Source organism: Denticeps clupeoides, chromosome 13 (assembly GCF_900700375.1).
Source record: "Denticeps clupeoides chromosome 13, fDenClu1.1, whole genome shotgun sequence".
Classification (NCBI taxonomy): domain Eukaryota; kingdom Metazoa; phylum Chordata; class Actinopteri; order Clupeiformes; family Denticipitidae; genus Denticeps; species Denticeps clupeoides.
In genome coordinates, this window is record NC_041719.1 from 1,552,871 (window position 1) to 1,580,516 (window position 27,646).

At 51.7% G+C, this 27,646-nt stretch overlaps 4 protein-coding genes across 4 annotated transcripts; 3 read left to right on the forward strand and 1 right to left on the reverse strand.

Moving 5' to 3' along the window:
* Positions 1–3,484: 3,484 nt before the first annotated feature.
* Positions 3,485–4,797, reverse strand: LOC114801918 (dynein light chain 2, cytoplasmic). Its single transcript, XM_029000426.1, has 2 exons — positions 4,542–4,797; positions 3,485–4,436 (listed from the first exon to the last, which is right to left on the reverse strand). Exons 1-2 carry the CDS (start codon positions 4,671–4,673, stop codon positions 4,299–4,301), a joined length of 270 nt encoding a protein of 89 aa, XP_028856259.1. The 5' UTR covers positions 4,674–4,797; the 3' UTR covers positions 3,485–4,298.
* Positions 4,798–5,538: 741 nt separating this feature from the next.
* On the forward strand, positions 5,539–12,126 carry LOC114802102 (myelin protein zero-like protein 2). Its single transcript, XM_029000760.1, has 4 exons — positions 5,539–5,676; positions 9,831–9,988; positions 10,113–10,323; positions 11,136–12,126. Exons 1-4 carry the CDS (start codon positions 5,616–5,618, stop codon positions 11,300–11,302), a joined length of 597 nt encoding a protein of 198 aa, XP_028856593.1. The 5' UTR covers positions 5,539–5,615; the 3' UTR covers positions 11,303–12,126.
* A 1,353-nt stretch (positions 12,127–13,479) lies between these two features.
* On the forward strand, positions 13,480–21,008 carry mpzl3 (myelin protein zero-like 3). Its single transcript, XM_029000748.1, has 6 exons — positions 13,480–14,149; positions 16,680–16,846; positions 19,906–20,116; positions 20,197–20,350; positions 20,430–20,496; positions 20,573–21,008. The coding sequence occupies exons 1-6, from the start codon at positions 14,074–14,076 to the stop codon at positions 20,645–20,647; spliced, it is 750 nt and encodes a 249-aa protein (XP_028856581.1). The 5' UTR covers positions 13,480–14,073; the 3' UTR covers positions 20,648–21,008.
* A 1,646-nt stretch (positions 21,009–22,654) lies between these two features.
* Positions 22,655–27,602, forward strand: gap43 (growth associated protein 43). The gene is made up of 3 exons (XM_029001061.1): positions 22,655–22,910; positions 25,827–26,406; positions 26,843–27,602. Exons 1-3 carry the CDS (start codon positions 22,881–22,883, stop codon positions 26,914–26,916), a joined length of 684 nt encoding a protein of 227 aa, XP_028856894.1. The 5' UTR covers positions 22,655–22,880; the 3' UTR covers positions 26,917–27,602.
* The last annotated feature ends 44 nt before the right edge of the window (positions 27,603–27,646 follow it).

The following is a 27,646-nucleotide window of genomic DNA, read 5'->3' on the forward strand; positions in this document are numbered from 1 at the left end:
GACTGCAACTCATTCAAAATGTAGCCAAAAGTACGAGAATTCTATTCTCAGCTCCTTGCATGGGATTCCAGTTCAGTACAGAACTGATTTTAGGGTGCCACTAATTCACGAGTTACATTTCTGACGTGTCTGAATCCTGACTGGTCCCTCAGATCTGCATGATTGAGCCAGTTGGTGGTGAAAAGAATGGAAACTAAAACACGGCGAGATGGACTTTTACCACCATTCATACACTTGAGTTTTGAGAAACTGTGCCTGATCCTTATATATATGTGTGTGTGTGTGTGTGTGTGTATGTATGTATGTATATATATATATATATGTATGTATGTATGTGTGTGTGTGTGTGTGTGTGTGTGTGTATATATATATATATATATATATATATATTTTTTTTTTTAATGTTCTTTTCATTTTTATTACTATTTTGCAAAGCGCATTGAATAACCACTGTGTATGATAATGTACTCTACTAATAAACTTGCCTTGCCACACACACACGCATATATATACATACACAATATAATATATATATATATATATATATATACACACACACACACACACACACACACACACACACACACTGCATTTGTTAAACACACACACACTCATCACTCACTCATGTTCTTGCTTTACATCATTTAACAGAGCCATCACCCCCCAGGGTGGCCAGCATGCCACAGCTGTGCGTAAGAACACACTCATGCTTATAAAAGTGTGTTACGCTGGCTGGGCTGCGCTGAACAGGATTGTGGGTAATGGACCATTCCTCCATCACACTCTTCCTCTCCAGCAGCTCCATTCAGAGGAAGAAAAATAAAATGCAGGACGCCGTTTATTAAACCCACCACACCCGCTCCCTGGACCTCCACCCGGACCCCCACCCGAACCTCCACCCTCAGACACTACGGCCTGTGTTGTGTGTGTCGCATCCCGTACGTTTCACTCAGTCACACTCGTTTATTACCTTGCTGTGTGTGTGTGTGTGTGTGTGTGGGTCGGTGCCCAGATCACAGAACTGAAACACACAGAATGCCAGAGGCACGGCAGGTTTCACACACACACACACACACACACACACACACACACACACGAACATACACACTCATAAAGCACCTCCTTTTACTGCCACATTGCTCAACATCACATGCCTTCAGAGTGCGGATATTACCTCAGATAAGACTGGAAAGATGAGGACTGACCTCTCTGTGTCATGCACACACACACACGGACACACACACACACATTGAAAATGCATTAACACAAAACCAATAGTTCTGGGGCAGTTAGTGTGTTCACTTGTGTTTGGCTGCAGTGTGCCTGTGTGTGTGTGTGTGTGTGTGTGTGTTTCTGCAGCACAACGTTACTCCACGATTCTATAAATCACAGTTCTATGATAAGACCGTCTTATCCTCAATGGCGGCTCACAAAGGGGCCGTAATGGCTGGATTATGGGATGGTGACCCATAAAGCCTTGAGGTAAGACCGAGGGTTTAGGTGTGTGTGTGTGTGTGTGATGTGGTATGGTAGAAGGTGTTTGTGTGTGTACTGGGGTAAAGAATTCACTTTAAATGTCCCACAGACCCATCTCACACACTGGGGAGGAGCGTCAAGCACCCCCCACAACACACACACACACACACACACACATTTTACAACATGAGATCAGGCTCCTATCTGCACTCACTTGAAGCGCTGTTTGCTCTGGTTTGGACAGCGCTTTATGGACAGACTAACGCTGTAAACCGATAGCGGAGAGCAGGAGAAGGCAGGTGCATGCTGGGAAACTTTCAGCACAATCGTCTAATAATTATAAAATGATTGCAAATCAGTTGTAATGAAATTTCAGTTAAACCCCAGTGAGCACCACATGACTGATATTGTGTGTGTGTGTGTGTGTGTGTGTGCATGACTGCTCTGCAGACTTCCTGCTGAAAGCCCCATGGCTGCCAGTTCTGCCATTCAGGAGAACTCATTAGAACAAACGACTGTAAGGAGTGGCTGGAACAATTAAAGCCCAATCACCTTCCAAACAACACAAGGACAAACACACACACACACACACACACACACACACACAAGTACATTATTCCATGTTTGCATAAATAAGTGAAAGGTTGAAGGTCGTTCTTTGCTGCTGTATGTAAGGAAACTTCTCCTGGCATCATGTGTTGAGGACATAATTCCATAAAACGGGAGGGAACACACAGAAAGCTACACAACGTGGGTTTATTAACCCTGACTCACACACACACACAAACACCTACAAATACACAAGCAGCAGACATGCACAATTCAGTAATCAGAATATGGACGCGTTCTACAAGTAAGAAAATACTTTAATGTTAAAATACTTTTGAGCTTGAGGTCAAGAAAACCTTTTATCGTTCACACAACTCGTTCTACACATTCATCTGTATCTTTATGTTCTCTGGAAGTATTCTGAATTCATGACGCTTGGTGTCCGCATGATCCAGTCACACAACGTGAACATCAACACTCAATTCCAGCAGATCACATGATCCCAGTGACAACGAAGCGTCGCGGCCAGAGAACCCGGGAACCCTCCCGAAGATCCGCCGCTGCAGGGGCTCCTGCGCCGCCCGGCTCGCCTCCACCCTCGAAACTCGGCACCCGCCCCAGTGGGGCCGTAAAACGGGTCGGGCGGGCAGCGCCGGGCCTTGTCACGGCCACTGAGCTGTCCCAAGGCGCGATCCCTATCTGAGGTGCCATGGCGAGAGGGGGCAGGGTCAACGGTGTCACCGCCACAGCCAAACAAACACGACGCGAGCAGGAAATGCCCCGAGTTTCAGCAGCCTTCATTTCATGGATGAGCTGACAGGGAAAACAGCCAGGTGCAGCATGGGTACACTGGCCGCCGTCGAGGTCTGGAGGACAGGCGCTGCCGGGGTCCGTTATCGGTGCTGTTCGCTCAGACCTGCGCGTTTTGGGTGAAGAAAGTGTGTGTGTGTGTGTTCACTAAATCTTTACATGAACAGCTGGGGCAAGTTAGAGAAGCAACGACTGGAGCTAACGAACAATTAAAGTCTATCATTTCACAGCACGGTGATGGGAACACAGAACCGCGAGAACCCAGGAGAACCACAGCGCAATTAGAATTAACAGAAGACCTAAAGCAAGTTGCAGTTTTAAAAACGCATAAACCAAGTTGGAACAGAACAGACTCTCCGGTTCTCCAATGCTGCCACCTGGTGGATCTGGTCCACGTCTGGACCTGAAACCCAACGTCCGGTTGTCCGGAGGACTTAGACCCGCCCTTTCGGCTTCTATCATGACTTGAGAAGTAATTAAAATTGTGCTTATTTGGGAAAAGAATATTAATGTGTAGACAAGTGATTTATGATCCCTTTAAACCCAGTGTGTTGATTTTTCAGCCTGAGGTTTCAGTCCCAGCAGGTGTAGGCCCCGCCCCTCACCTCCGAGGGGGCGGAGTCCTGAAAAACGACGAGGAGAGCGGGGCTCAGACTTCACACCTTTAATGAAAGTGACTTCCCCCCCCCCCCACAGTTTCCTGTGATGGACCACCCGAACGCCAGGGTACAATTCAGATCATGTGCAAAAAGGTCAAAGGCCACGCCCCTACAGAGGGAGGGCGTGGCACATGTGCAAATGATACAGGCAGCTTGTTAAAGGGTTACAAACAAAAAAAAAACAAAGGAAAACCAGCAGGAAGACGACGAAATACAAAGAAGAGCGTACGAGCCGGCCGCAACATCCCCCTGCATTCACAGCAACTTGAGAAAGAAACAGAACCGGGTTCGTTCTTCAGGGTCTATATTGGTGGCAATAAGTTACACACACACACAAAAAAAAAAATTATAACAATATTTCAATTCAAAATTCAAACCCTCAGGGGTAGAAATAACAAAACAAAAGAACCAATGGCATGGCGTGTCGACCCTCATCGTCCCCATGAAGCGGACATGACGGACAGATGGCGGTGGCACCAGCAACAGAAACGTCCTCCGAACTCTCAACCCCGACAGCGTCGTCGTCCCTTTCGTTCTCAAACAAACATTCTCGTCAATCAAAGGCCACATAAGCGTGTACGATTACTGCAGTGCTAAACTATTAAACAGAAAAAAAGAAACCCAGATATATTTATATATAGATATAGATATTTACTCCTCCGCTTCTCTATAGGAGCATCTACATGGAAAGCAATGCCACTGCAACATATAGACAGGAGGGTGGGGGACAACGTCCATGCAGTGGTGCACAGCCAGCTCTGCCGATGGAGGACGCCACCAAGTGCTCGGAGTCCGCCAGGCCCCTCAGCCCGACTTGAAGAGCAGGATGGCCACCTGGCCCAGGTAGAAGTAGATGAAGTGCTTCGTCTCGTGGGTGACGTAGCTGCCGAAGTTGCGGCCCACGATGCAGTGCCACGTCGGGTTGTACTTCTTGTCGAACTCCTGCGAGGGGACGAGACGAGACAAGACAAGACAAGACACGGTTTTAGACACGTTTCAGGGACCCGGCGTCTCCACGCCCACCGCTGGACGCGACGGGACCTCCACCTTTTTTATGTAGGCGGCGATGTCCTTCTCGATGTTGTACTTCTCCATGGCCTGCGTGGCACAGTCCACCGCGTCCTGCTGCATGTCCTCCGACATGTCCGCGTTCTTGATGACGGCCTTCCTGTCGGTCATGGTGCCTGGAGGGAGCGGGATTCGGGCCTCGCAGCTTCGGTAAATAAAACGCGGCGCTCGCCTGGCTTCGCGGTCCCTGCTGCAGCGGCGCGGCGTCGCTGGACGTTCTCTGGCGGCGCCCCGCCCCCGCCCCGCCCCCGCGACGCTCCCATTGGCTGCGCTCGGCGGCGGCGCGCGTTTTCCTCCCGCGCCATTCCGCCCGCATCCTGTTTCATCCCACAATGCAACGAGGACGAGCGCGGGGCGGCGCGCACCTGCAAATTTACACATCTTCTCCGCCTTCACCTTCACCTTCATCTTCACCCGCCGCTCCTGGTCCCAGGGCGGCCATTATTCCGACTTTACGGCATCACGCGTCCATATTTTGCGTGATTAGTCGGGGTCCAAGGCGCGAGTGATTGGGTGAAACGTGCGTGACCCGAGCCAATCAGAAGCAGAGTCTCTGAGTGGAAGGCGGGGCGTTGGTCAGAAGTGGGAGGGGCCTTTTTTTATGAATGGTAATCCTGTCTTCGAGCCGCGGTTATGATTTCGCCCCGTTTACAGAGATGGAGTGACTAGTGACAGTCCCCATGCGTCTCCACCAATCAGATGCAGCTCAGTATAAAATCAAATGTACGCGATCCTCTCCTAAAAAGTAAAAGTTCAGGTAAGTTGGCGGGTAAGGTTGCGGGTTCGAATCCCGAACCGCCAGGGTGCCACACTTCTGCTAACAGGGAGTGGTGTTTAAATGCAGTTTTTAATTGTATTTTTTTACTTGTCTAGACGCCAGTATTGTTTGTAAACGTGTCCGTGTGTGTGACGTCATGGACGCGGGGCGGGGCCTGGTGGGGCGGGGCGGGGCGCTGAAAGCGGCTTGCGGCTTGGTGCGATAAGCCCGCCTGTGTGGAGTTGCGAGGCTGTAAATTCCGCAGCTCGGGGCCAGATTAGGTTCTTCTGCTGCTGATGGGCGCAAATCGGCTTCAGCTCCTCCTGGTCCTGCTCCTGCTGGGACTCGCATCTTCAGGTCGGTGTCAGAGCTCCAGGAACCCTGCACAGTGACATCTAACGAAGGCAGCGTTTTACAGGGGGTTGGACTTGATGTTTCTCCTGGAATAAGACCTGGTAACCTTGCTTTAATCCCGGCGTGTGCCTCAGGGTTTAAGTGGATTAGGTGTGAAGGTGCAGTGGTGGGTGAGGTTTGCTGGAAGCTCCTCCACCCAGCCCTGCTGGTGTTTCTGCTGTGGCTTCTCTTGGTATTTCCTCCAGTCCAGCTCGCATTGTCCTTCTGGACACTGTTCCCACGGGGGAATATTTCTATTTCTAGGTTCTGGAGTTAAAATCGTTTCCTGACCGCTCGGGCCGCTGCGTATCTGATCTTGTGGAGTGAAGGTTGTTGGGGGTTTTCTGGGCTACGCAAGTTCCAGGGAGACATCCAGCGCTGGACCGAAACCGAAATGTCTTTCCTGCTGACCAGCACCTGCTATCTGGGGGTCGTGGGGTTTTTATGACACGCCCTTATCCAGAGCGCCTTACAATCAGTAGTTACAGGGACAGTCCGGGTTAAGTGTCTTGCTCAGGGACACTTGCTCGGGTTTGAACATGGGATTTGGGGTCTTCTGGTTTATAGGTGAGTGTGTTAGTACCGTCTAGGTATTATCACCCTGATGCAGGTTTGGGGGTGGGGTCTCTTCTGGTTCGGAGGGGGTGTGTTCTCTGGACCGGTTCTGAGGAGGTGCGGTTTCTGGCTTGGGTTGGGGGGGTGGGTGGTGAGGTTGTCTCTGGTCCGGTTCGGAGGGGGTGTGGTCTCTGGCTCGGTTCGGGGGTCGGCTGGGGTGGGTGGTTAGGTTGTCTCTGGTCCGGTCCGGAGGGGGTGTGGTCTCTGGCTCGGTTCGGGGGTCGGCTGGGGTGGGTGGTGAGGTTGTCTCTGGTTCGGTTCAGAGGGGGTGTGGTCTCTGGCCCGGGTCGGGGGGTGGATGGTGAGGTTGTCTCTGGTTCGGTTCAGAGGGGGTGTGGTCTCTGGCCCGGTTCGGGGGTCGGGGGGTGGATGGTGAGGTTGTCTCTGGTTCGGTTCAGAGGGGGTGTGGTCTCTGGCTCGGTTCGGGGGTCGGCTGGGGTGGGTGGTGAGGTTGTCTCTGGTTCGGTTCAGAGGGGGTGTGGTCTCTGGCCCGGTTCGGGGGTCGGGGGGTGGATGGTGAGGTTGTCTCTGGTCCGGTTTGGAGGGGGTGTGGTCTCTGGCTCGGTTCGGGGGTCGGCTGGGGTGGGTGGTGAGGTTGTCTCTGGTTCGGTTCAGAGGGGGTGTGGTCTCTGGCTCGGTTCGGGGGTCGGCTGGGGTAAGTGGTGAGGTTGTCTCTGGTCCGGTTTGGAGGGGGTGTGGTCTCTGGCTCGGTTCGGGGGTCGGCTGGGGTGGGTGGTGAGGTTGTCTCTGGTTCGGTTCAGAGGGGGTGTGGTCTCTGGCTCGGTTCGGGGGTCGGCTGGGGTAAGTGGTGAGGTTGTCGCTGGCCCAGTTTGAGGTGGGTATCTACAGACATGCAGCTGTATCAGTGCTGTGTCTGTGTGTGTGTGTGTGTGTGTGTGTGTGTGTGTGTGTTGATACTTGCCCAAATATTCCTGCAAGCTCCCACAGGAACGTTCTCCCACTCCCTCATATACAAACACATAGCTGAGGACGAGGCTCTTCATCGTCCAACGTTACTTGACTGATCAGATAATACTTAGAAATGAATTTATATTTTCACCTTATTTCTCCTTTGTTTTATAAAGCATGTTGAATGTGAGAAAGGACCAACATGCATGTTGGTCTAATTTCTATTTGAATAACTTTCAGGTAGCCATGCATCCATGTCTAACCGCAGAAATGGACACGATCGCACTTTTGTACAGAACGTACGACTTATGCAAACTGAAGACAAGTGTTTGTTTAGTATTTAAATCATTCATAATTTCACCAGCAAATTGAAATAAATATTTTTGCTTCAGCAGAAAGATGGGTTATCCAGTTAAAACTTGAGTAATGGAGTCACATTAGTAGTATGTGACTTTTATGAGACTGTATAAAAGAAATGTGATTTAAAAGAAAAATGTTAAATGTAATTAAACTCATAATTAATCTGAGTTGATTCCAGCTGCTGCAGTTTACTGGCCACACCCGCGTCCCGATGAGGACCGGGCCCAAGAACTTATAAGTCTTTCCTCAGCGATGTGACCCCCAGAGAAGGATGAGATGATTGGTCACGTGGTTCCATGATGAAGTCCACGTCGCTCCTGACCATGTTTGTGTTCGATGTTGAACGATGATCTTGTGCTGCATGTGAGTTTCTGCGGTCTTCAGCTTTAAGGACGCAGGGGTGAAGACGTGTGGACGTGCCGCATATCGTTCTGCTGATCCTGAGGGCCAGATGCTAATCTGCTCATGAGATGATCCTCCTGTCGGTGTCAGGCTGACAGGCGCCGGTTAAAAGTTCCTAAACCTGAACCGTTCTCCTCCTTCACACATTCTGCGGTCATGTTTGGTCTGGCTTCGTGTGTGTAAATATGAAAGCGTGAGCAGTTACAGCTGGTGTGTGTGGAACAGTAATCTTCTGGTCTGTCCCTCAACTAAACAGATCAGACGCTTCAGTTATCCGAGTTTGTCTGGGCCGAGACCCAAAACATGGCCTGTTATCAGCACAGTCTCTCTCTGTCTCTCTCTGTCTGTGTCTCTCGCACTCTCGCTCTGTCTCTGTGTCTCTCGCTCTTTCTCTGTGTCTCTCTCTCTCTCTCTCTGTGTCTCTCGCTCTGTCTCTGTGTCTCTCGCTCTGTCTCTCGCTCACTCTGTCTCTCATTCTCTCGCTCACTCTGTCTCTGAGGTCTGTACGTGGCCCTGAGGAACAGTAAACAGACTTTTGGATCATCTGCCCCCTGCTCTTCTCTCTCACTTTTTTTTTTTTTTTTTATTCCCGCAGACTTTTTTTGTAATTAAACTTATACATTAAATAACAAACATATCAACACAGAATAAAAGAAAACAGAAGTAAAGCTCAGTGGAAATAAGATAAAATAAATAGATAAAAATGAGTTATTATAAGTAGCTTGTTCCAAATGATAATTGATACTGTCATGGCAGGTAGAGACATGTAGAAAGCGTCCCATTGGTCTGTCTCTATTCTCTCCTTCCACATGTTCAGGGTTCGTCTCTCTCGTTTGAACTGGAATCCGTGTCGGCTATGCGACGCGCTCGTGGATGTTAAAGGGGAACCACGTGAAGTTCTGCCATTTACTGGGCTGGAAGGCGTCCAGCTGGAAGACCTCATTGTTCTGAAGAAGATGTACTGTAAATGTGGCCATTATTCCCCTCCGCCCGGCTTCCTGCCACAAAACACTGAAAGGAAGCGCTGGTTTAAAACGTGCTTGGCGAGAGGAGGTCCAGGCGGGTGGAGGCAGCAGGAAGTTCTTTACCGTCTGATAAGAAGTGCAGAAACGCCCGTGCCAGTAAACAGGAGGAGGGCAGTTCGGGGCTGCACCTCAGAGCTCCGGTACGCCACTCGGCCAGATATGAAATGGAGACGTCTGAACGTTCCTCTCTGTCCTCCTGTGGCCCGGGCAATTGGCGCTAAACGAGGGCAGGATGTGGCGGTTCAGGAGCTTCCTGTACCTGCTACTCTGCTCCCAACATGTGGGGTCACAGAGGTCAGTGTAGGTCAGTAGGTGGTCAGTAGAGGTGATCTCACGATTCAATTTGATTATCGATGAGGCCAATCAATTTTCCGACATTACTTTACTAGGTGGTAGTAGCCTAGCGGGTAACACACTCGCCTATGAACCAGAAGACCCAGGTTCAAATCCCACTTACTACCATTGTGTCCCTGATCAGGACACTTAACCCTGAGTGTCTCCAAGGGGGGGACTGTCCCTGTAACTACTGACTGTAAGTCTGATAAATGCTCTAAATGTAAATGTACTTCACATGATGAGAGTTGCGTGTATTTATGCTTGCGGGGTCCCACGTGGACGAGGCCGTACTTCTAGCCGGAGCGGCGCTGTACTCAGATCAGGCCGCCACAGTCACTACCGGCACTACTTTTAACTGGAAAACCAGCATAATAATCGCTTATTTCTGCACTGCATCGTTCTGAGATGCATCCACCCTGGTAGGTGGAGACGTGACTTTGTCTCTGGGTGTGTGTTCGGGTCCACTTTCAGTCAGGGCGATGAGGGTGTACACGTCCGGCGAGGTGGAGGCCGTAAACGGCACAGATGCTCGGCTGAAATGCACCTTCAAGAGCAGCCACACCATCCAGCCGTCCAGTGTCACCGTCACCTGGACCTTCCGGCCTCTCAGCTCGGGGGACGAGGAGTCGGTGAGTCGCCCTCATCATAACATCCTTCAGAATCATAATTTTCATAAAAGAGGAGATGATTGGTTGACCAAGATAATGGCTCATTTTGATTGGCTGGTTTGGTGTTTAACTCCGCCCCCAACAGGTCTTTTACTACCACACCCGGCCGTACCCGCCCACAGAGGGACGCTTCCAGAACAAAGTGGTCTGGGCCGGTGACATTACAGGGCGGGACGCTTCCATCACTGTCCGACAGGTGAAGTTCATCTACAACGGCACCTTCACCTGCCAGGTGAAGAACCCCCCTGACGTCCACGGGAACCTGGGCACGGTGCGGCTGAAGGTCGTGACGACAGGTCAGTGGTGGCTTGACCTCTCCAGCTGCTCCAGAACGCTGCAGCACCACCCCACCGGCTTCCTGTAGCGCCCTCATCAGAGTTAAAATACCGACGCTGGTTCAGGGTACGAGGAAAGCATTCCTCTGGACTTCCACTACGTGTTAGAACATCTGTGTCACTTAAGGTCTTCAGAGGAAATACATTACATATATTTATTACAAAAATGAGAGCAGCAACCTGGCACATAAAGTGAAGTGATTGTCACATGTGATACATAGCAGCACAGCACATGGTGCACACAGTGAAATGTGTCCTCTGCATTTAACCATCACCCTGAGTGAGCAGTGGGCAGCCATGACAGGCGCCCGGGGAGCAGTGTGTGGGGACGGTGCTTTGCTCGGTGGCACCTCAGTGGCACCATGGTGGATCGGAATACGGGGCCGCTTCCTTAACCGCTAGGCCACCACTGTCCCACATGACACCACACAACAACAACAACATATATTTCTTATATAGCCCAAAGTCGCATACAGTACGTCTCAATGGGCTTTGACAAGCCCCAAATCCCACTTACTACCATTGTGTCCCTGAGCAAGACACTTAACACTGAGTGTCTCCAGGGGGGGACTGTCCCTGTAACTGCTGACTGTAAGTCGCTCTGGATAAGGGCGTCTGGTAAATAATGTAAATGTGAGACCCTGTATTTGTTGTGTGAACTGTAATAAAGTTGGGTCCTGAGTTTCTCTGATGGACGTTTCTATGATGTAAGTGTCTCTGGAGAAGATGAACCTAACTGATCTTCTCACTTTTTCTCCCGTCTCCACCCTCAGCCTCCATGTCGGACATTGTGATCCTGGCCTGTGCCGTTGTGGGCAGCATCGTTCTGGTGATGATTGTCCTCGGCGTCCTTGTATGGACGCGGACTTGCCGCCTGGGGAGGGGCCGCGGAGACGAGGGCGCGGTCCACCGAGATGAGAAGGACATCAGCATGTGGTGAGAGGGCGGAGACCCCGCCCCCTTCACAGATCAGGAACAGCACGCTGACGTCGTGGGGGTTCTGCCATGGGTGGAGGTGAAGAACCTTCATCTGCTGAAGGTCCAGACTGACGTCATACACTGGAAACGAAAAAGTTTTTACAATCATGAGTTTTTCTTTTGTCCATTTCATTCATATAAGCCAAATATTGTCCTCCGGTTCTGGGGTTCTTCACGGTTCTATTCTGCCTGTTCCCCTTCCTTTCTCCTGTGAATATGATTTAAACAAGGTCACATGGTCAAACACTAACTGAATATGATTCATATTCAACTCTAACCCAACATAGAAATCAAGCAGATTTTTATTCAGCCGGAAAGTCGAAACGAAAGAATCCAGGAGTCGCGGAGCAGCTGACAGGAAGTTCCCGCTGGTGTCCATCACACCCAGACGATCGAGAGAGAGAGAGAGAGGGGACAGATGGACGTGGGAGTCACTCACAATAAAACTCCCCACTTTCCACCTGTTGCATCATCCAGACCCACCGAAATCTCCGTCTTTTATATCCATCAGAAACAGCACAAGACCGTCAAATCGGCCCCAGACGGACCGACGTGAGCAATATCCGAGTTGGGAAATCCATCTGGATTCAGATGTGGTGTGGAATTCTGCAAAACTCCCCCGAAATTACTTATCTGAAGTATGAGAACCTTCCAAAAATTCACTGCGCTCTATTTTTGTATGTATTTTTATTTTATTTTCTGAAGAATTTTACATTTTGTACAATATGTTGTATTCTTGCAGTTTAAATGCAGGCCTGTTCTGGAATGTAAAATGTCTTCATCTGCCTCTTCTGTCGGATTTATTAGTAATTCTGCTGTTGGACAGCGGGCGGCGCCCCGCTGCCTTCAGAGGAGAAAACGCCACCGGCCACTGGGTGTCGCTGTAGAGCGACAGTAGGCGACAAGGCGGAATCACAGTCGTCACAGTTCCGCAATTATCAATCAATCAATCGATCGATCAATCTTTATTTACAGTGTACATTATCACAAAGCGCCTAACAAATAGAACAACCTTCCTCTTTAGAGAATATTTAGATGAACTTGTAACCTTCTTATTGTCTGAATCATGTATAGAAACTAGAACAGAGTGAATAAAAAGGTTGTATTCATAGTTGGGGGTCTTAGTGAACCAGAACCGATCACTTGGCGGCACCAACTACTACAGCGTTACTCGTGGTGAGGGGAGTGTAGTTAAAGTTGGGTTTTAAATACTGAGACTGTGTATGAATCCTTACTAACAGGTTAGTAAGATAAACTGGAGCAAGTTCATGCAAAGCTTTATAGGTGATAAGCAAAATCACCCATGAGGTGGAGTGAATGAATGTCTTCCAAACATATATAAAAAAAAAAGATATAAAGCACTTTAAAACTACAAAGGAGCTGATTAAAATGAAAAATGTAAATGACCAGGGACAGGACCGACATGGACAAAACGTTCAGTAAAAATAAAAAGAGTACATGCATTACATTTACAGCATTTACCAGACGGCCTTATTTGAACCTGGGTTTTCTGGTTCATTTACTAGATGCCCTAATCCAGTAGTTACAGGGACAGTCCCCACCATGGAGACACTCAGGGTTAAGTGTCCTGCTCAGGGACACCATGGTAGTAAGTGGGGTTCGAACCTGGGTCTCCTGGGTCTTCATAGGCGAGTGTGTTACCCCACTAGGCCACTACCACCCAACTGCATTACATTAAAAAGGGGTCGAAAGACAACACAGTAAAAGAGTAATGAAAGGCCTGCATCAGAACACCATACAAGAATCCAGGGTGTAAAAGTGAGTTTTTGAAGGATGACACATTACACATTACAATGTGCAAAATTAAAGTGAGCAGAAGGGCGTTTATTAATATGACACTGACATTTTTTTAATTTGTTTTATTACCATCGTAAACTGGCCTCGGAGCACTTGCTTCCCTGAGTAAGAGGTATTCGTAGCAGAATGAGTGTCCTGGTTAAAGTCTAGTGCGGCTCGCCGCTGGTTACTGAATAACAGGAAGTGCAGGTGAGTGTGAAGGCCCCTGTGACCTCTGACCCCTGCGGCCCACGCCAGGAGCGGGCGTAACTCTCTCAGGGTTTAACCGGCCGACCGTCTACAGAGGCGGCTTTGTGCGGTCGGTCAGGTAACCGGTACTCTGGGCAGAACAGCGAGGCCTTTATTCCCACAGAGAACCCGACCACAGGACAGGACCATGTTCCTGGTGCTAAGAATGCTCTAAATTATTGCACTAAAACAACTCGGAGCACTTGGAACGTTCTCACGCAACGCTGGAACTACGTGGAACATACCTCGAACTATGTGGTTTGTAATGAAACGAACCCGAGTGTCTGTGGGTGAAAGCGCCTAATGAACATGCCGATGCCGCTCCAGGTTCGAATTTCTCCGTTCCACCTTAACAGCTGCAACAGCGCGAATCCGCCGGTAGGGGGCGACGTTCAGAAAATCCCGACTGTTCCACAGTGTTAACGCGCATTATTTATAAAACCGAACATTATTCGATGATTTCCCACTCGACACCTTAAACCCTGGGAACGGTGGCCGTTTCCAGAATCTTCCCTGCGTTATGGCGAAACGTTGTCTGGCGAACGGTGGATCGTTTAAGGTGGAACGGGAGAAACTCGAACCAGCAGCCGCTTCCTGCTCCACCTGTCGGATCAGGTGTCTGCGTCACGGAGTGAAACATGGAGGACGAGCCGAGCGCCGAACTCTGACCGAAGCTCCTGAGGTAAAATGGGTTCCAGTGTCGGGGCGAGAACCCGGAGCCCCGCGGAGCTGCTCCTGTTCCGGACTGTAATCCTGGGCGCAGGTGAGAGTCTGTCGCTTCGTGGTTTCACAGCAGCGACGCTCGTCACCTTTTTTACTTTCGATTGTTCGTTTGGTTCCCTCGGCCGGTTGGTTCCTGTCCTGATCTCACCTGCTGCTCAACTCCTCCGTTCTTCTACTCCTGTCCTACACGCTGCCTTCCTACTCCGACCTACAGCCAACGTAAAATAATGTCAGAAGTTCTGTGGACTGCAGGTCTCAGATCAGTCTTTAGCATTCTTCACTTTAAAAAACACCTGATCAGAAAGTCCCTGGACTGCAGGTCTCAGATCAGTCTTTACAATGTTCATTATAAAAACGCATGATCAGAAATTCTCTGGACTGCAGGTCTCAGATCAGTCTTTACTACTGTTCTTCACTATAAAACACCTGATCAGAAATTCTCTGGACTGCTGGTCTCAGATCAGTCTTTACTACCGTTTTTCACTATTAAAAAAAAAACACCTGATCGGATCAGACCACCTGGAACCAGATATGAAATGTGCTTCTGGTCCAGACTGGGTTCTAGAGGAGGCTTCTGCAGTTCTCCATCTCCATAAAGTGAGTGGTGGCCCATCGGGGAACAGCTGATGACCAATCATGACCCCACCGTCCGGGTTCGCCGCCAGGCAGCTCCACCATAAAACGTACAAAATAACCGGCTCATGTCATTTGTAATGGATTTTTCCTGGAGGAAGAGAGATTTAAAACACTATTTATTGGTAATAGTTCCGGAAGTGACCCATTTCAAGACTGGATATTTGCATGTTTCTCCTTATTTTCTTCCTGAGATGTACAGAGCGGAGCGCCACCTGTCAGTCACCGGGCGGCCTGATTGACAGTTTGGGGACGGTGCTTTCTTTGGGAAGAGGAACTGTGTGGGTGTGGTGCCGAATCGTGTGTTGAGAACGTTTTCCATAAATGAGGTGGAACCTGGGTCCCATCCCAGATCTTCCTGTCCTCGAGCCTGGCGGGTACAGGTGTGGGGCCACGTGGACCCGGGTTCGGGGCCAGGTGGGTCCTGGTCACCTGCATTATTGTATCGCGTGGTCAAGCCACTTATAAAGTCTTCTGGCTGGGAGAACTGTTCTCCATAACAGAGCTGAGAACTTCGGTGAAAGTGAAGTGATTGTCATTGTGAAACACTGCAGCACAGCACACGGTGACACAGTGAAACGCGTCCGCTGTATTTAACCGTCGCCCTTGGTGAGCAGAGGGCAGCCATGACAGGCGCCCGGGGAGCAGTGTGTGGGGACGGGACCTTCATCAAGGGCACCTCAGTGGCACCTTGGCGGCTCGGGTGGTTCTAGGTCACCGCTGCCTCAATAAGGAGCTGCAAATGCTGTAATTTGATATTTTTAATAAATGAAATTTTGCATAAAATACGAGACTACGGTAGATGGAAGTAACCGGGGGAACGTTCTGTACGTTCCTTTATCATCTCACTGCTGGTTTGGACGGATGGCGAAGGAATTTTTGGTCACCAGAGATGTTCTCACTCCATAAGGTTAACCTTTCCAGAAGATTTCCGGCTGAAATTCTCCTTCCTTCCAGCGTCTTGTGTCCTTCGTCCTCGCGAGCCACCGACACGTTCACAGCTCCATCCGACTGAACCTGCAGTGGAGGCGAACTTTGCAGGAAGTTGAGAAGATGATGACTGGAAATGTCATGCATATGCATGAAAACGTGTTGCGCAGGGAGAAGCGCCGGCAGGAGGGGGTTGTGGGCGGTGCCGAGTGACACCGGGGTCCCAAAATATTTCTTCTGCCTGATGGCGAAGCTGCTTTCTCACCAGCACCAGAATTCTACAGTTATGGATCCTAGTTTTGGAATTTTTGTTTTGTTTGCTTGACGTTGTCACCAGAGAGCATTGGGGTCGTCTGGGGACGTTAAAATCGCCACTCGCTGCTCCGTTATCGTTCTAATGGAACCAGACAGAAATCCGGCTGGAATTTGACCCTCATTCACTCGCACGTTCCGCCAGGGAACCGAATAAAAGCACGATGGCACGGGGCAGCTTGCCCCGCCCTTCTCCGTAACTGATAACAGCGCTGCAGACCAAACCCGTCCTGGTCCCGAGTCCACGTGGCGCGTCTCTGCGCGTGAGAGACGGAGAGATCAGATCGGCGTGGGTGTCTGGAGCGACGTCAAGGAGAGGGAAATAGAACGTGTGGACACGGTGAACGCATGCAAATACGAAGAAGAACCTTCTCTGTACGTCCATCACGAATCACCATTTCACCGTGAATTTAATCAAATTCTACATAACCGCCTACTTTGACCGATTGCTTAGATGAACTGATTTGGTTTGGTGGTCAAAGGTCATATTGTCCTCCATCTGATTCGTCTTTCCGTCCATCTTCTGACTGAATAGTCCCCAAAATGGACCTTCGTTTTTATTTCATTCCTCATTAATAGAATGTGTGTTGGGGGAAGCTGAGATGAATCTGAGGGAAGTTTGGTCTTTCACGATGTCGATATCAATAGCAGAACATAACAACGCACCCACGTTCTCCATCCGTCTTCCTTCACAGTCCTCTGCCCGGCATCTTCCATAAAGCTCAGCGCCCCAGAAGCGGTCCAGGCCATGAGAGGAGACGACGTGACCCTGTCCTGCTCCTTCACCTCCACCGCCCGCACCACCAGCCAGATGACCGTCGACTGGTCCTTCAGGCCTCCGGATGGCGGCCAGCTGCAGATGGTGAGGCACAGAGTCTTCTACAAGGTCCACAGGCAGTCCACTCCGGTCCCACGACCAGCCTTTAATCCAGCCGTTTCTAGCCATGGAACTAATGTCCCTTCTCGTCTCGTCAAGCCTCTGGGACCAGTTATGAATTTGGGTAGATTAATATTTTATATAAAAAGCTGCTCCAGACCCACACCTGCTCTGGTTATTAATGGGTGTGAGGACTCTGCTCCACGGATCTTTATTAATGCGCTACGGCGCTGTTCATATTTATTTATGAATGGCGGGAGGGTTTAATATCGCCTGCTACAGTCGGCCGGGGGTTGTTGCTAAGCAACGATTCATTCAGTCAGCACAGTCGTGCAGGTCACCGCGCCGCGAGGACCCGAGATGCGGTCGCTGTCCAGGTACAGAAGATGGTCCAGCTGCTCCTGAGCAACGTGACCAGGTGGCTGGTAGAGACTGAACCAGAGGAGCACACTTGCTACCATCGTGTCCCTGAGCAGGACACTTAACCCTGAGTGTCTCCAGGGGGGGACTGTCCCTGTAACTACGGATTGTGAGGAGCTCTGGATAAATGCTGTAAATTTTAATGACTGTAAACAGTGGAATAATGTAGACTGATTGAGTTGTGAGATGTTTACTCCCCAAGGAGCCTCTCAGCCAATCAGAACGCGAGAACTCAATTCCGGCCAACAACATAACATCCCCTCGACTTCTCCAGTAGGTCCTCTCTTAACATTCCCTACCCTGCAGTAGGGTTTCCACGTGCTCCTGCTTTTTTTTACCTCGTTTTATTTCCCTCACCGGTGGTGCCACCAAATGCCTGGTGTGAAGAACTGGTCGTGGGCGTGGTTATTGGTAAGGTCTTCTGTGGCTAAAAGAGGATTTGATTGCTCACCAGTTACCAGCTGGGATTAAATGTGATTTACAGCATTTACTAGACGCCCTTATCCAGAGCGACTTACAACCAGTAGTTACAGGGACAGTCCCCCCCTGGAGACACTCAGGGTTAAGTGTCCTGCTCAGGGACATGATGGTAGTAAGTGGGGTTTGAACCTGGGTCTTCTGGTCCATAGGGGAGTGTGTTACACACTAGGCTAGTACCACCCTGTAGTGACCGGGACAGTCCCTCCCTGGAGACACTCAGGGTTAAGTGTCCTGCTCAGGGACACGATGGTAGTAAGTGGGGTTTGAACCTGGGTCTTCTGGTCCATAGGGGAGTGTGTTACACACTAGGCTAGTACCACCCTGTAGTGACCGGGACAGTCCCTCCCTGGAGACACTCAGGGTTAAGTGTCCTGCTCAGGGACACGATGGTAGTAAGTGGGGTTTGAACCTGGGTCTTCTGGTCCATAGGGGAGTGTGTTACACACTAGGCTAGTACCACCCTGTAGTGACCGGGACAGTCCCTCCCTGGAGACACTCAGGGTTAAGTGTCCTGCTCAGGGACATGATGGTAGTAAGTGGGGTTTGAACCTGGGTCTTCTGGTCCATAGGGGAGTGTGTTACACACTAGGCTAGTACCACCCTGTAGTGACCGGGACAGTCCCTCCCTGGAGACACTCAGGGTTAAGTGTCCTGCTCAGGGACACGATGGTAGTAAGTGGGGTTTGAACCTGGGTCTTCTGGTCCATAGGGGAGTGTGTTACACACTAGGCTAGTACCACCCTGTAGTGACCGGGACAGTCCCTCCCTGGAGACACTCAGGGTTAAGTGTCCTGCTCAGGGACATGATGGTAGTAAGTGGGGTTTGAACCTGGCTCTTCTGGTCCATAGGGGAGTGTGTTACACACCAGGCCACTACCACCTGTGAGTAAGACTGTTCTGTGATCTTCGTAGGAGAACTGTCATCACCGTTCGCCCTCGTCCTGTAGGTTCACCAGCGGCTCTTTATTGATTTCTTAAATGAATACGTCAACGCGCGACGACGTAAAACATCGCTGGCGGGGGGACGACGACCGATGCCCCGCCCTCGCCCGCCCAGCCGCAGGAGGGGCGCCGAGGCTCCGTCCTCGGACGTGCCGTTGGGCTCCAACTCAAACGAACACTTACTGAAATTGAATGTGCCGGAATGATGATGTCATGACTGGGTTCAGTGGACGGAGCAACAGGTCGCCACGCTGCAGTGCCACGCCCAGTAACAGTGGGGTTGGGCAGGCAATCGATATATAAATTATCGATAGGTAATCTTGCAATTTCCACAAACGTTCTCTTGTGTGAAATCGAGTCCGGCGCGGGCCGAGATTGTCCGTGAACGGCGGTTATTACAGGTAATGGGGGGGGGGGGGGTAAATGTCGGGGTGCGGGTGGGCGGCGGTTATCGGGAGCCTCGTCTCACTGGGTCTCTCCAGCCCGGCGAGCCTTCGCTGGAATCTGCAGCGCGCCGAGCCGAGGTGTGGTTGCTAGGCACCGAGAGAGTGTGTGTGTGTGTGACACACACACACACACTCTCTCACACGCTTGCTCATGAGTCAGATGCCGGGCGTGTCCACTACGCACTGTCAGCCATGACTGTGTGGCGACCGGGTTTCATTGTTTTCTTCATCATCATCATCATCCTCCGTGTCTTCATTCCGTCTCCCTGTCTGATTGGCTCGTTGACCTGTACTCTGTGTGTGTGGGCGGGGCTCTGACCTCTTGATGTGGAAGTGCACTTCACCATCTGAGATTTTACCCATCAGCCTCTCTTCACGTGTGTGTGTGTGTGTGTGTGTGTGTGTGTGTGACGGGGTTTTACGTCTCCATTGTCACTCCCCTAATCAACTCATCTCGGCGGTGAGGGGACGTGTGACACTGCGCCGGCCCACGGATCAATAATCTGGGACGCGGAGCAGAATCTCAACGCTGCCGCCGCCTTGTCCGGCCACGCCCCTCTGACACCAAGGCCACCGGAGCCCTGACGCCAGCAGTATGCAAATGCCGGTCACTTTCCCCCTAGTGGCCAGCAGAGTGCAGAGGTCTGCAGGGACAGTGGGGTGATGGGCGGAGTCTCTGACAAATGCCAGTAGCGCCATAAACCGTTACCGTGACGACGACACCAACACCCCCTCCTGTTCCCCCCCCCCCCCCAGTTCTTCCATTTCTCGGGCCAGGCCCACCCGCCCCAGGAGGGGCGCTTTAAGGACCGGGTGCTGTGGCTGGGAAGGCCGTCCCGCGGCGAGGCCACCGTCCGGCTGGCCAACGTCACGCTCGCCGACAACGGCACCTACACCTGCTCCGTCAGGAACCCCCCCGACACGCACGGGGCCCCGGCACACACCGTCCTCACCGTCACGCCCAGAGGTACGTTGCGCCGGCGCGCCGCGCCATTTAACGAAGGCGAGTTTGTAACGTCGGGAACGACCGTCTTGTGGCGTCTGCAGCGGCGGCGCTGCGGTTCACGGACGTGGCCGTGCTGCTGCTCTTCGTCCTCCTGCCGTCGGCGCTCATCGCCCTCGGCCTGCTCTGCCGGATGTGCCGCCCGCTCGGAGCGGACCGGGCGCCGGGGTACCACTCCTCCATCGAGGTCACGGACGGGTGAGGCCACGCCCCCCTTTTTTTTTTTTTTTAAATACCGGATAACGGCGGTGTTTATTGATCACCTCCCTCCCTGCAGAGAGGAATTCGGCTCCAAGCACCCGGACCACAAGGACCGGAGTCTGTGCTGCGACCTGTACCTGAAGGTGTGTGTGTGTGTGTGTGTGTGTGTGTGTGTGTGTGTGTGTACAGGCGTGCTTTAACCCGCTCTCGCCGTTCCAGGATTATTCCGACGACGAGATGGAGCTGCCCAGGCTGAAGGGCGAGGTGGTGGGCGTGGCCGAGTCTCACTGCTAACGTGTCCTGGTCACATGACTCTCGGCGTCACGTTCTACGGGGACAACTTGGGTTCTGTCCGGTGAAATGCTCCTTTATGGAACCCCCTGACGCGCCCCTACAAACATCAGTCTGTTTATTTATGTCTGTATCTGTACATTTATGGAAAAAAATTCAGCTTGATAGTGCAGCACTTTAGCAGCAATAATCAACCTATTTCTATTTTCAATAGAACGACGGTTCTGAAGAGTTCTTATCTTCTCGCGTCCCGTTGATATGTTGGTTTTTTTTTTATGTTGGATGTATATGAGTTTGGATAAAGAAAAAAAATGTTTATTCTAATTTAAAACCATTAAAGTCCTTAAAAGTCTCTTTCCTGGCACCGCTTCGTGTCGTGTCTTTGTTGGGGTTCCTCACACGGTTCCTTCTTCAGGTTCCTGCCTCAGCTTCACACACAGACAGTAAGAGAAGGCCACGGGCAGAACAGTGACTGAATTCAACAGAACCTTAAATAACCGCAAACTTCACGCGAGGCGGTTCCCTCGTTCTCCGCAACGTTCTCCTCTCAGACCGCAGCCTACTTAAGCTCCGTCCTGCCCGCGGGTTCACCTTGCTGCTGCTGTCGTCCAACACACTGGGGACGGAACGCGTCCCCGCCGAGGGACGGAACACAGCGGCCTGACCTGCTTCTGCTAGAACCGGCACTACTCCGGCTGCAGACGGAACCAGGTCCTCCCACACACACACGTTCCAAAAAGCGATGATGCGTTGCAACTGACGCAGAACACGTGGTGTCTCTGACCGGTTCCACCGGTTCTCCGGTTCTTTTAGGGGCCGCGGTTGGCCTAGCGAGTAATCGGAAGGGCGCGTTCCGCGGAGAACCGGACTTGTTGCAGGGCGCGCGACGGCCCGGCGCTGGAGCATCTCGGCCACGCTGACCGGCTCGGGATGGTTGCCATGGTGAGGGATTACCTCGGAGGAGGCGGGGGTTCCGCGCTGTCCACCGGGGGAGGGTGCCGGCAGCCAGCTGTCACCATGGCGACGGTGGAAGGGGGTGGCTGGTTCCTTTTTCGCCGTCAGGTGGGGGGTTTGCGCGCATCTGCTGACTTGGAACATACGAGTCCAGTGGGGCTTGTAGGTTCTGCCCTAATAGGCCATAAAAGTGAAAAGTGTTGTTCTGCGGGATGAAAAGGGTTCTAAAGAACAATAGCCATTCTAAACACAAAATGTTCTAAAAAGCACTCCAAAAGGTCCTTTTGCAGGAACGTTCTCCAAGATTAGGATCTGGTTTGTTGGGGTGACAGGTGAGAGACGGTTACGGTGCTGGTAACACAGCGGACCATAAACTCCAGAACAACGGCCGGCACGGGTCTTTAAACACGCAGAACGTCCGCCCGGTCGGCTCTCTCCGCGGCCACCTGCCCGTCTGACCTCGCAGGAACGTCTCCGATCTGGGTTCTAATCCGTAGTGCGCCGGTGACGGATGTTTCCCTCCTCAGAACCACGGCCGCCGCCCCTACACCCCTGATGCCATTAGGCCGACGTTCTCCACCTCCTCTGCGGTTCCTGGGTAATACGGTGGGAATAAGACGTTCTTTGATGGACTCGTCGCTGTGATTGCATTATGTAGAGTACGAGATAGAACGCGCACGCTTTAGAACCCGGATTAGCCGCCATTACTGCACTAATTGGGTCTCGCTAATTTCCTCTTTGGCCGAATTTGATGGATCGAATTAGTTTTCTGCTCGATCGGAGTCAATTACAGCTGGAGGTTCCGAGACCCGGACGGTGAGGTCATCGGGTCTCCTGGTTCTGGCGCGGGGGTGGGGTTCTCTCGCCGTGTCACCGTGGCGATGTGTGAGGCCCCGTCTCCATGCCAACCGAGCGAATCGGTGGCTTCTGGGTCTCCGCCCGGCCTGAAGCCGAGCGGGCCGGGGGGGTCGGGCCGCGCCCAGTCCTGGAGGGAGCGTCTGTGGACGTGGGAGACGGTGGGTGGGGCTGGAGGGTGGGCTTCCACTCATTGTTAGGCGAGCGAGCGAGCCAGCCAGAGAGAGAGAGAGAGAGAGAGAGGCGGGCGAGAGCAGCAGACAGCCAGTGTGTGTGTGTGTGTGAAGTGTGATGAGTAAAAGCATTCGGCGGCTCAGCTGTTCATACAGCCGGTGTGTGTGAGTGCAGAGCGAGCGAGCGAGAGAGAGAGAGAGGGAGAAGTGGGAAAAAAGGAAGGAAAGAAGGCGGAAGAAAGGATACCACAAGCATGCTGTGCTGCATAAGAAGAACAAAACCGGTAACCGTTCTTTCTAATTCTCTGCTCTTGGTAGAACCACCCTGGTAGAACCGGGTGGTGTGGGTCGTGGGAGGGGTTCTGCCCGTTCTCCTCGTCTCCACCAGCTTCGCCTGGGCTGCTGAAGCCGGTGAAGCCGGTGAGGAAGCGGCATGTGGGCGAGAACATTTGGCTGCTGGTCTGCTGCCTGGATGGTTCCTGCAGGTTCCTCCTTAATTGCTGCTCTAATTGCTTTGGTGGACGGAGGGGAGAAGTTTGTGTGAAAAAGGGTGTGGTTGGCGGCGGCTCACTCAACTCTGGATGGCGTGGGTGTGGGTGCGGGTGGAGGTGGGTCCGGTGCCGCAGTAGGTGCAGCTCGGTGTCGGTGTCGGGTGGGTGGGGGGCGGTGACGCGGTTTTCGGTGCCGGGACGATCGGATCCAAGCGCGCGAGCAGAAAATGGGAGCGTCAAGGGGACGCGCGCGCGCACGCACGCACGCACGCACGCGCGCGGGGCACAAAGGAGAGAACCCACCTGCGCGCGCCCGGATAAAAGGGCGTGGTGGCGCGCGCGCGCGCACGCGGCGGAGGGGGTTTCGCTGCAGGATCGCAGCTCACCCCACACACACACACACACACACACACACACCAGCCTCGAACCCAGATACGACGCGCCGCCGTCTGCGTCTTTGTCTGTATCTCGTCTGTGGTCAGGTTCCGGTTCCTCGTGTCCTCCTCATCCTCATCTTCATCTCAGCCCGTGATGATGACGTGGTGGTGGTGGTGGTGGTGGTGGGGGGGGGGTCTCCATCATTAGGGTGTGGTTCCTTCTCCTCCGTATTCCAGCATCTTCGCACGCTGAAATTCCGGGGCGTGGCCTCTCTGTGGTCTGGGGCTCCATATTAAATTCTCCTGGTGAATATTTTATCTGGCCAGGGCTGGTGGACTGATGGACATGTTGCGTGTGGTCCATCAGGATGCTGGAATGGCGTCCAGCAGAGCCACAACAAACTTAATGGACCTTGAGGGTCCCTTCCCCCATGGAGAGGCGGACACGCCCGTTCACACTGATTGGTTCAACTGATTTATTGGCGCCCCGGGAACCACAGAGGCTAAAGTGTCACGTCAGTCATTTTGATTGGTCGAGCGTCCCTGGAGAGCGATCTGTTCCCCTGGAGTCCTTGACATCTGGCGGTGGACGAAGAGTTGAGGATGAAGTTCTTGTGGTGGGACGTGAAACACGAGGAGGGTCTCTGGGCGCCGCTCACCATAAACCCCCAGAATTCATATCCCATTTTCAGTTAGTGGTGGCGGTCATATAGCGAAAAGGGCAAATCGATGCTAAACGAATCACGCCCCCCCCGCACACATTTCACAGGGGTCACATCGGCAACTGATGACCTCACCCCCCTGCCCCGCCCCTTGGTCCCGTTGGTGGTGAAATGTGGGGCTCATCGGGGTCTCTGACTCATGAAAAATGACTCATGACAGGCGGCCATGTCATTTTCCAGCAGCCACCCTGACGTCAACGCATCAGATGCAGGTGACGATGACGACGACCATGATGGCAGACACAATACATGCAACCTGGCCTAGATTCCATATCGAGGTTCTGCGTCCGGTTCTTTCCAGAATTCCAGCCCATTCCTTCATTTCTTTTTTTTTTTTCCTCTGTTTCCTTGATGGATCTGACTGAAGTGTGAATGCGTTCCTGCTCATCACTCCTCGTTCTTTTCAGTTCATCTTTCTTTGTTTTTCATCAGACGCGTATGAGTTAGAACTCGGCCCCTAGTTGGCGGACTGCTCGGTCTGCGGATCCCGGCGGCGAAGGTAATTATTCCCCCCCGAGCGCCGGCGACCTGCCCGACTCCGACTCGCTCGCTTCCTCATTTCCATTCCGCTTCCTGTCCACACCACACACACACACACACACACACACAACATCAACCTGGTTTACACACACACACACACACACACACACACACACACAAACAGACACACACACACACACACACACAACATCAACCTGGTTTATACACACACACACACACAAACACAACATCAACCTGGTTTATACACACACACACACACACACACACACACACACACAACATCAACCTGGTTAATACACACACACACACACAAACACAACATCAACCTGGTTTATACACACACACACACACACACAAACACAACATCAACCTGGTTTACACACACACACACACACACACACACACACAACATCAACCTGGTTTACACACACACACACACACACACACACAACATCAACCTGGTTTACACACACACACACACACACACACACACAAACAGACACACACACACACACACACACACACACACACACACAACATCAACCTGGTTTATACACACACACACACACAAACACAACATCAACCTGGTTTATACACACACACACACACACACACACACACACACACACACACACAACATCAACCTGGTTTATACACACACACACACACAAACACAACATCAACCTGGTTTATACACACACACACACACACACAAACACAACATCAACCTGGTTTATACACACACACACACACACACACACATCAACCTGGTTTATACACACACACACACACACACACATCAACCTGGTTTACACACACACACACACACACACACACAACATCAACCTGGTTTACACACACACACACACACACACACATCAACCTGGTTTACACACACACACACACACACACACACACATCAACTGGAGAAGAACCAGGAGATGTTTAATCTTGTGGGCTCGTGTGATGGAGATGTCTTCATGTCACCCAAGAACAGGTGTAGAGAAGAGAAATGGGAGCTCTGGTACTTTGTCGCCACCTCCAGATGTTTTTGGGTCAAGTTGCAGAACACCAGTCCATCTTGTTGACCACGTTCTCGTTCCTTGCAGGTCGAGAAGAACGAAGATGCTGATCTGAAGATCGAGCAGGATGGAAACAAGCCGGAGGACAAGGCGCACAAGGCGGCCACCAAGATCCAGGCCAGCTTCCGCGGGCACATAATCCGCAAAAAGATGAAAGACGGAGACAAGGAGGAGGACGAGGAGAAGAACGCTCCGGCCGAGGGTGCAGCAGAAGGGGAGGAGGAGAAGAAGGAGGCCACCTCACCTGCTGCTGAGAAGCCCGAGGAGACGGCCGACGCCAAAAGCCCCGTCTCGGACAAGCCAGCCAACCCCTCCGCCACCTCCCCCGTAGCTGCCAACGCGACCACGCCCGTCGCCACGTCACCCGCGGGGGGCGCCGCCGAGCCCACAGGGGAGGAACCCAAAAAGGAGACGGCCCCAGAGGCCAAGGAGCAGCCGAGGGACGCCGACAGCAAGGATGTCCCCGTCCCCGTCCCCTCTGTCCAGGCCACCTCCCCCAGCACCGAGAAACAGCCGGAGGACAAGGAGGAACCCAAACAAGCCGACGTGCCTGCTGCTAGTGAGACAGCTGATTGTGAGGAAACAAACCAAACACAAGATAAACCAGGTGGGTTCCTGCAGGTTCCTGTTGGTTCTACCCGCCAGCAGCTTCTCCTGAACCATGATCAGAGAAGCTGCTGGAAGGTAGAACATGGCCAACTTTCTCCACACCTGGGACACAACGTGAGTACAGGAGCTTGATGGACATCCGTCTCAGACGGTTTTAAGGCGGAACGTTCTGTCCTGGGTTCTTGGTCCTGTCTGGGGCTTTGGTGAAGATGCTGAGATGTTTGGCTTGATGGAAGATTTAACTCTGACCTGTGCTCATGATCTGGTCAGTGCTAGGTGCAGAAGGGGAGGGGCGGATTTAGCCCCGCCCTCCTTGCGATCCAGACCTGCACAGAGCGGTCAGCTGAAGATGATCTGGTCCTCAGGGGGGCAATGTAGAGGTCAACAGAGGTCATCTGTATCTGAATGTAAATGTTGCGTTTTTTTTGTTCCAGATGCTGCAGGGGATTCAAAACCCACCGAGGAGACCCCGTCAGAGGCCAACAAGGAAGAGGAGAAGAATGAATAAGTTCCAGATGAGGGGAAAAATGAAGAAGAGTAGAAAAAAAAAATGAATCGCAAGGTTGATCTCCGCCCACTGGTCGTGAAGACACTTCATTTTTCTTTCTTTGTCTTCTATTTTTTGTGTGGCAATGATTTTCTTAAAGGTGGAGGAGTTTCCACATGTGGCTTTCGACTCAAGCTAGGACTGAAGTGTGATGGTGCTGCACACGTGTGAGAGAGACCATCTCCACCCCGTTCATTCCCCAACCATATGACCAAAGGACCGGCCACACCCAGATTCCATTCTTCAGCAGTGACCCGCCCCCTCATGTACCGTTCCGTAGTGTAGGTAAAATATGAATTAGTGCAGATTAAAACCAGGAAGATTGCTGCTGCGTTTCTTCTCGCATTTCATGAATAGCTTGAAAAATTGCATGGGAACTCCTCCATTGAGGAGAACGTTTCTCGCCGTCACCATCCAACAAACCAACCAACCCAACAAACGTGTGGCTTCTTTTTGATGTCCTTGGTGTTGTTCTGAGCATTTGATATGAATTGGAGATATTCCTGCACCGATGTTTAAAGAATTGATAAAAAACGACAACTTTTCCTATGTTCCAGTGAGTGCAATGTCAAGTTTGAATGTAAGGAATTCAATTGTGGAAAAATGGTTTCATTGTCTGTTTTCAGAATAAAGAAATGTGCCAATTATCCTCGGACGTGGTCTATTATTACTCTCGTCCACGTAGCTTTAA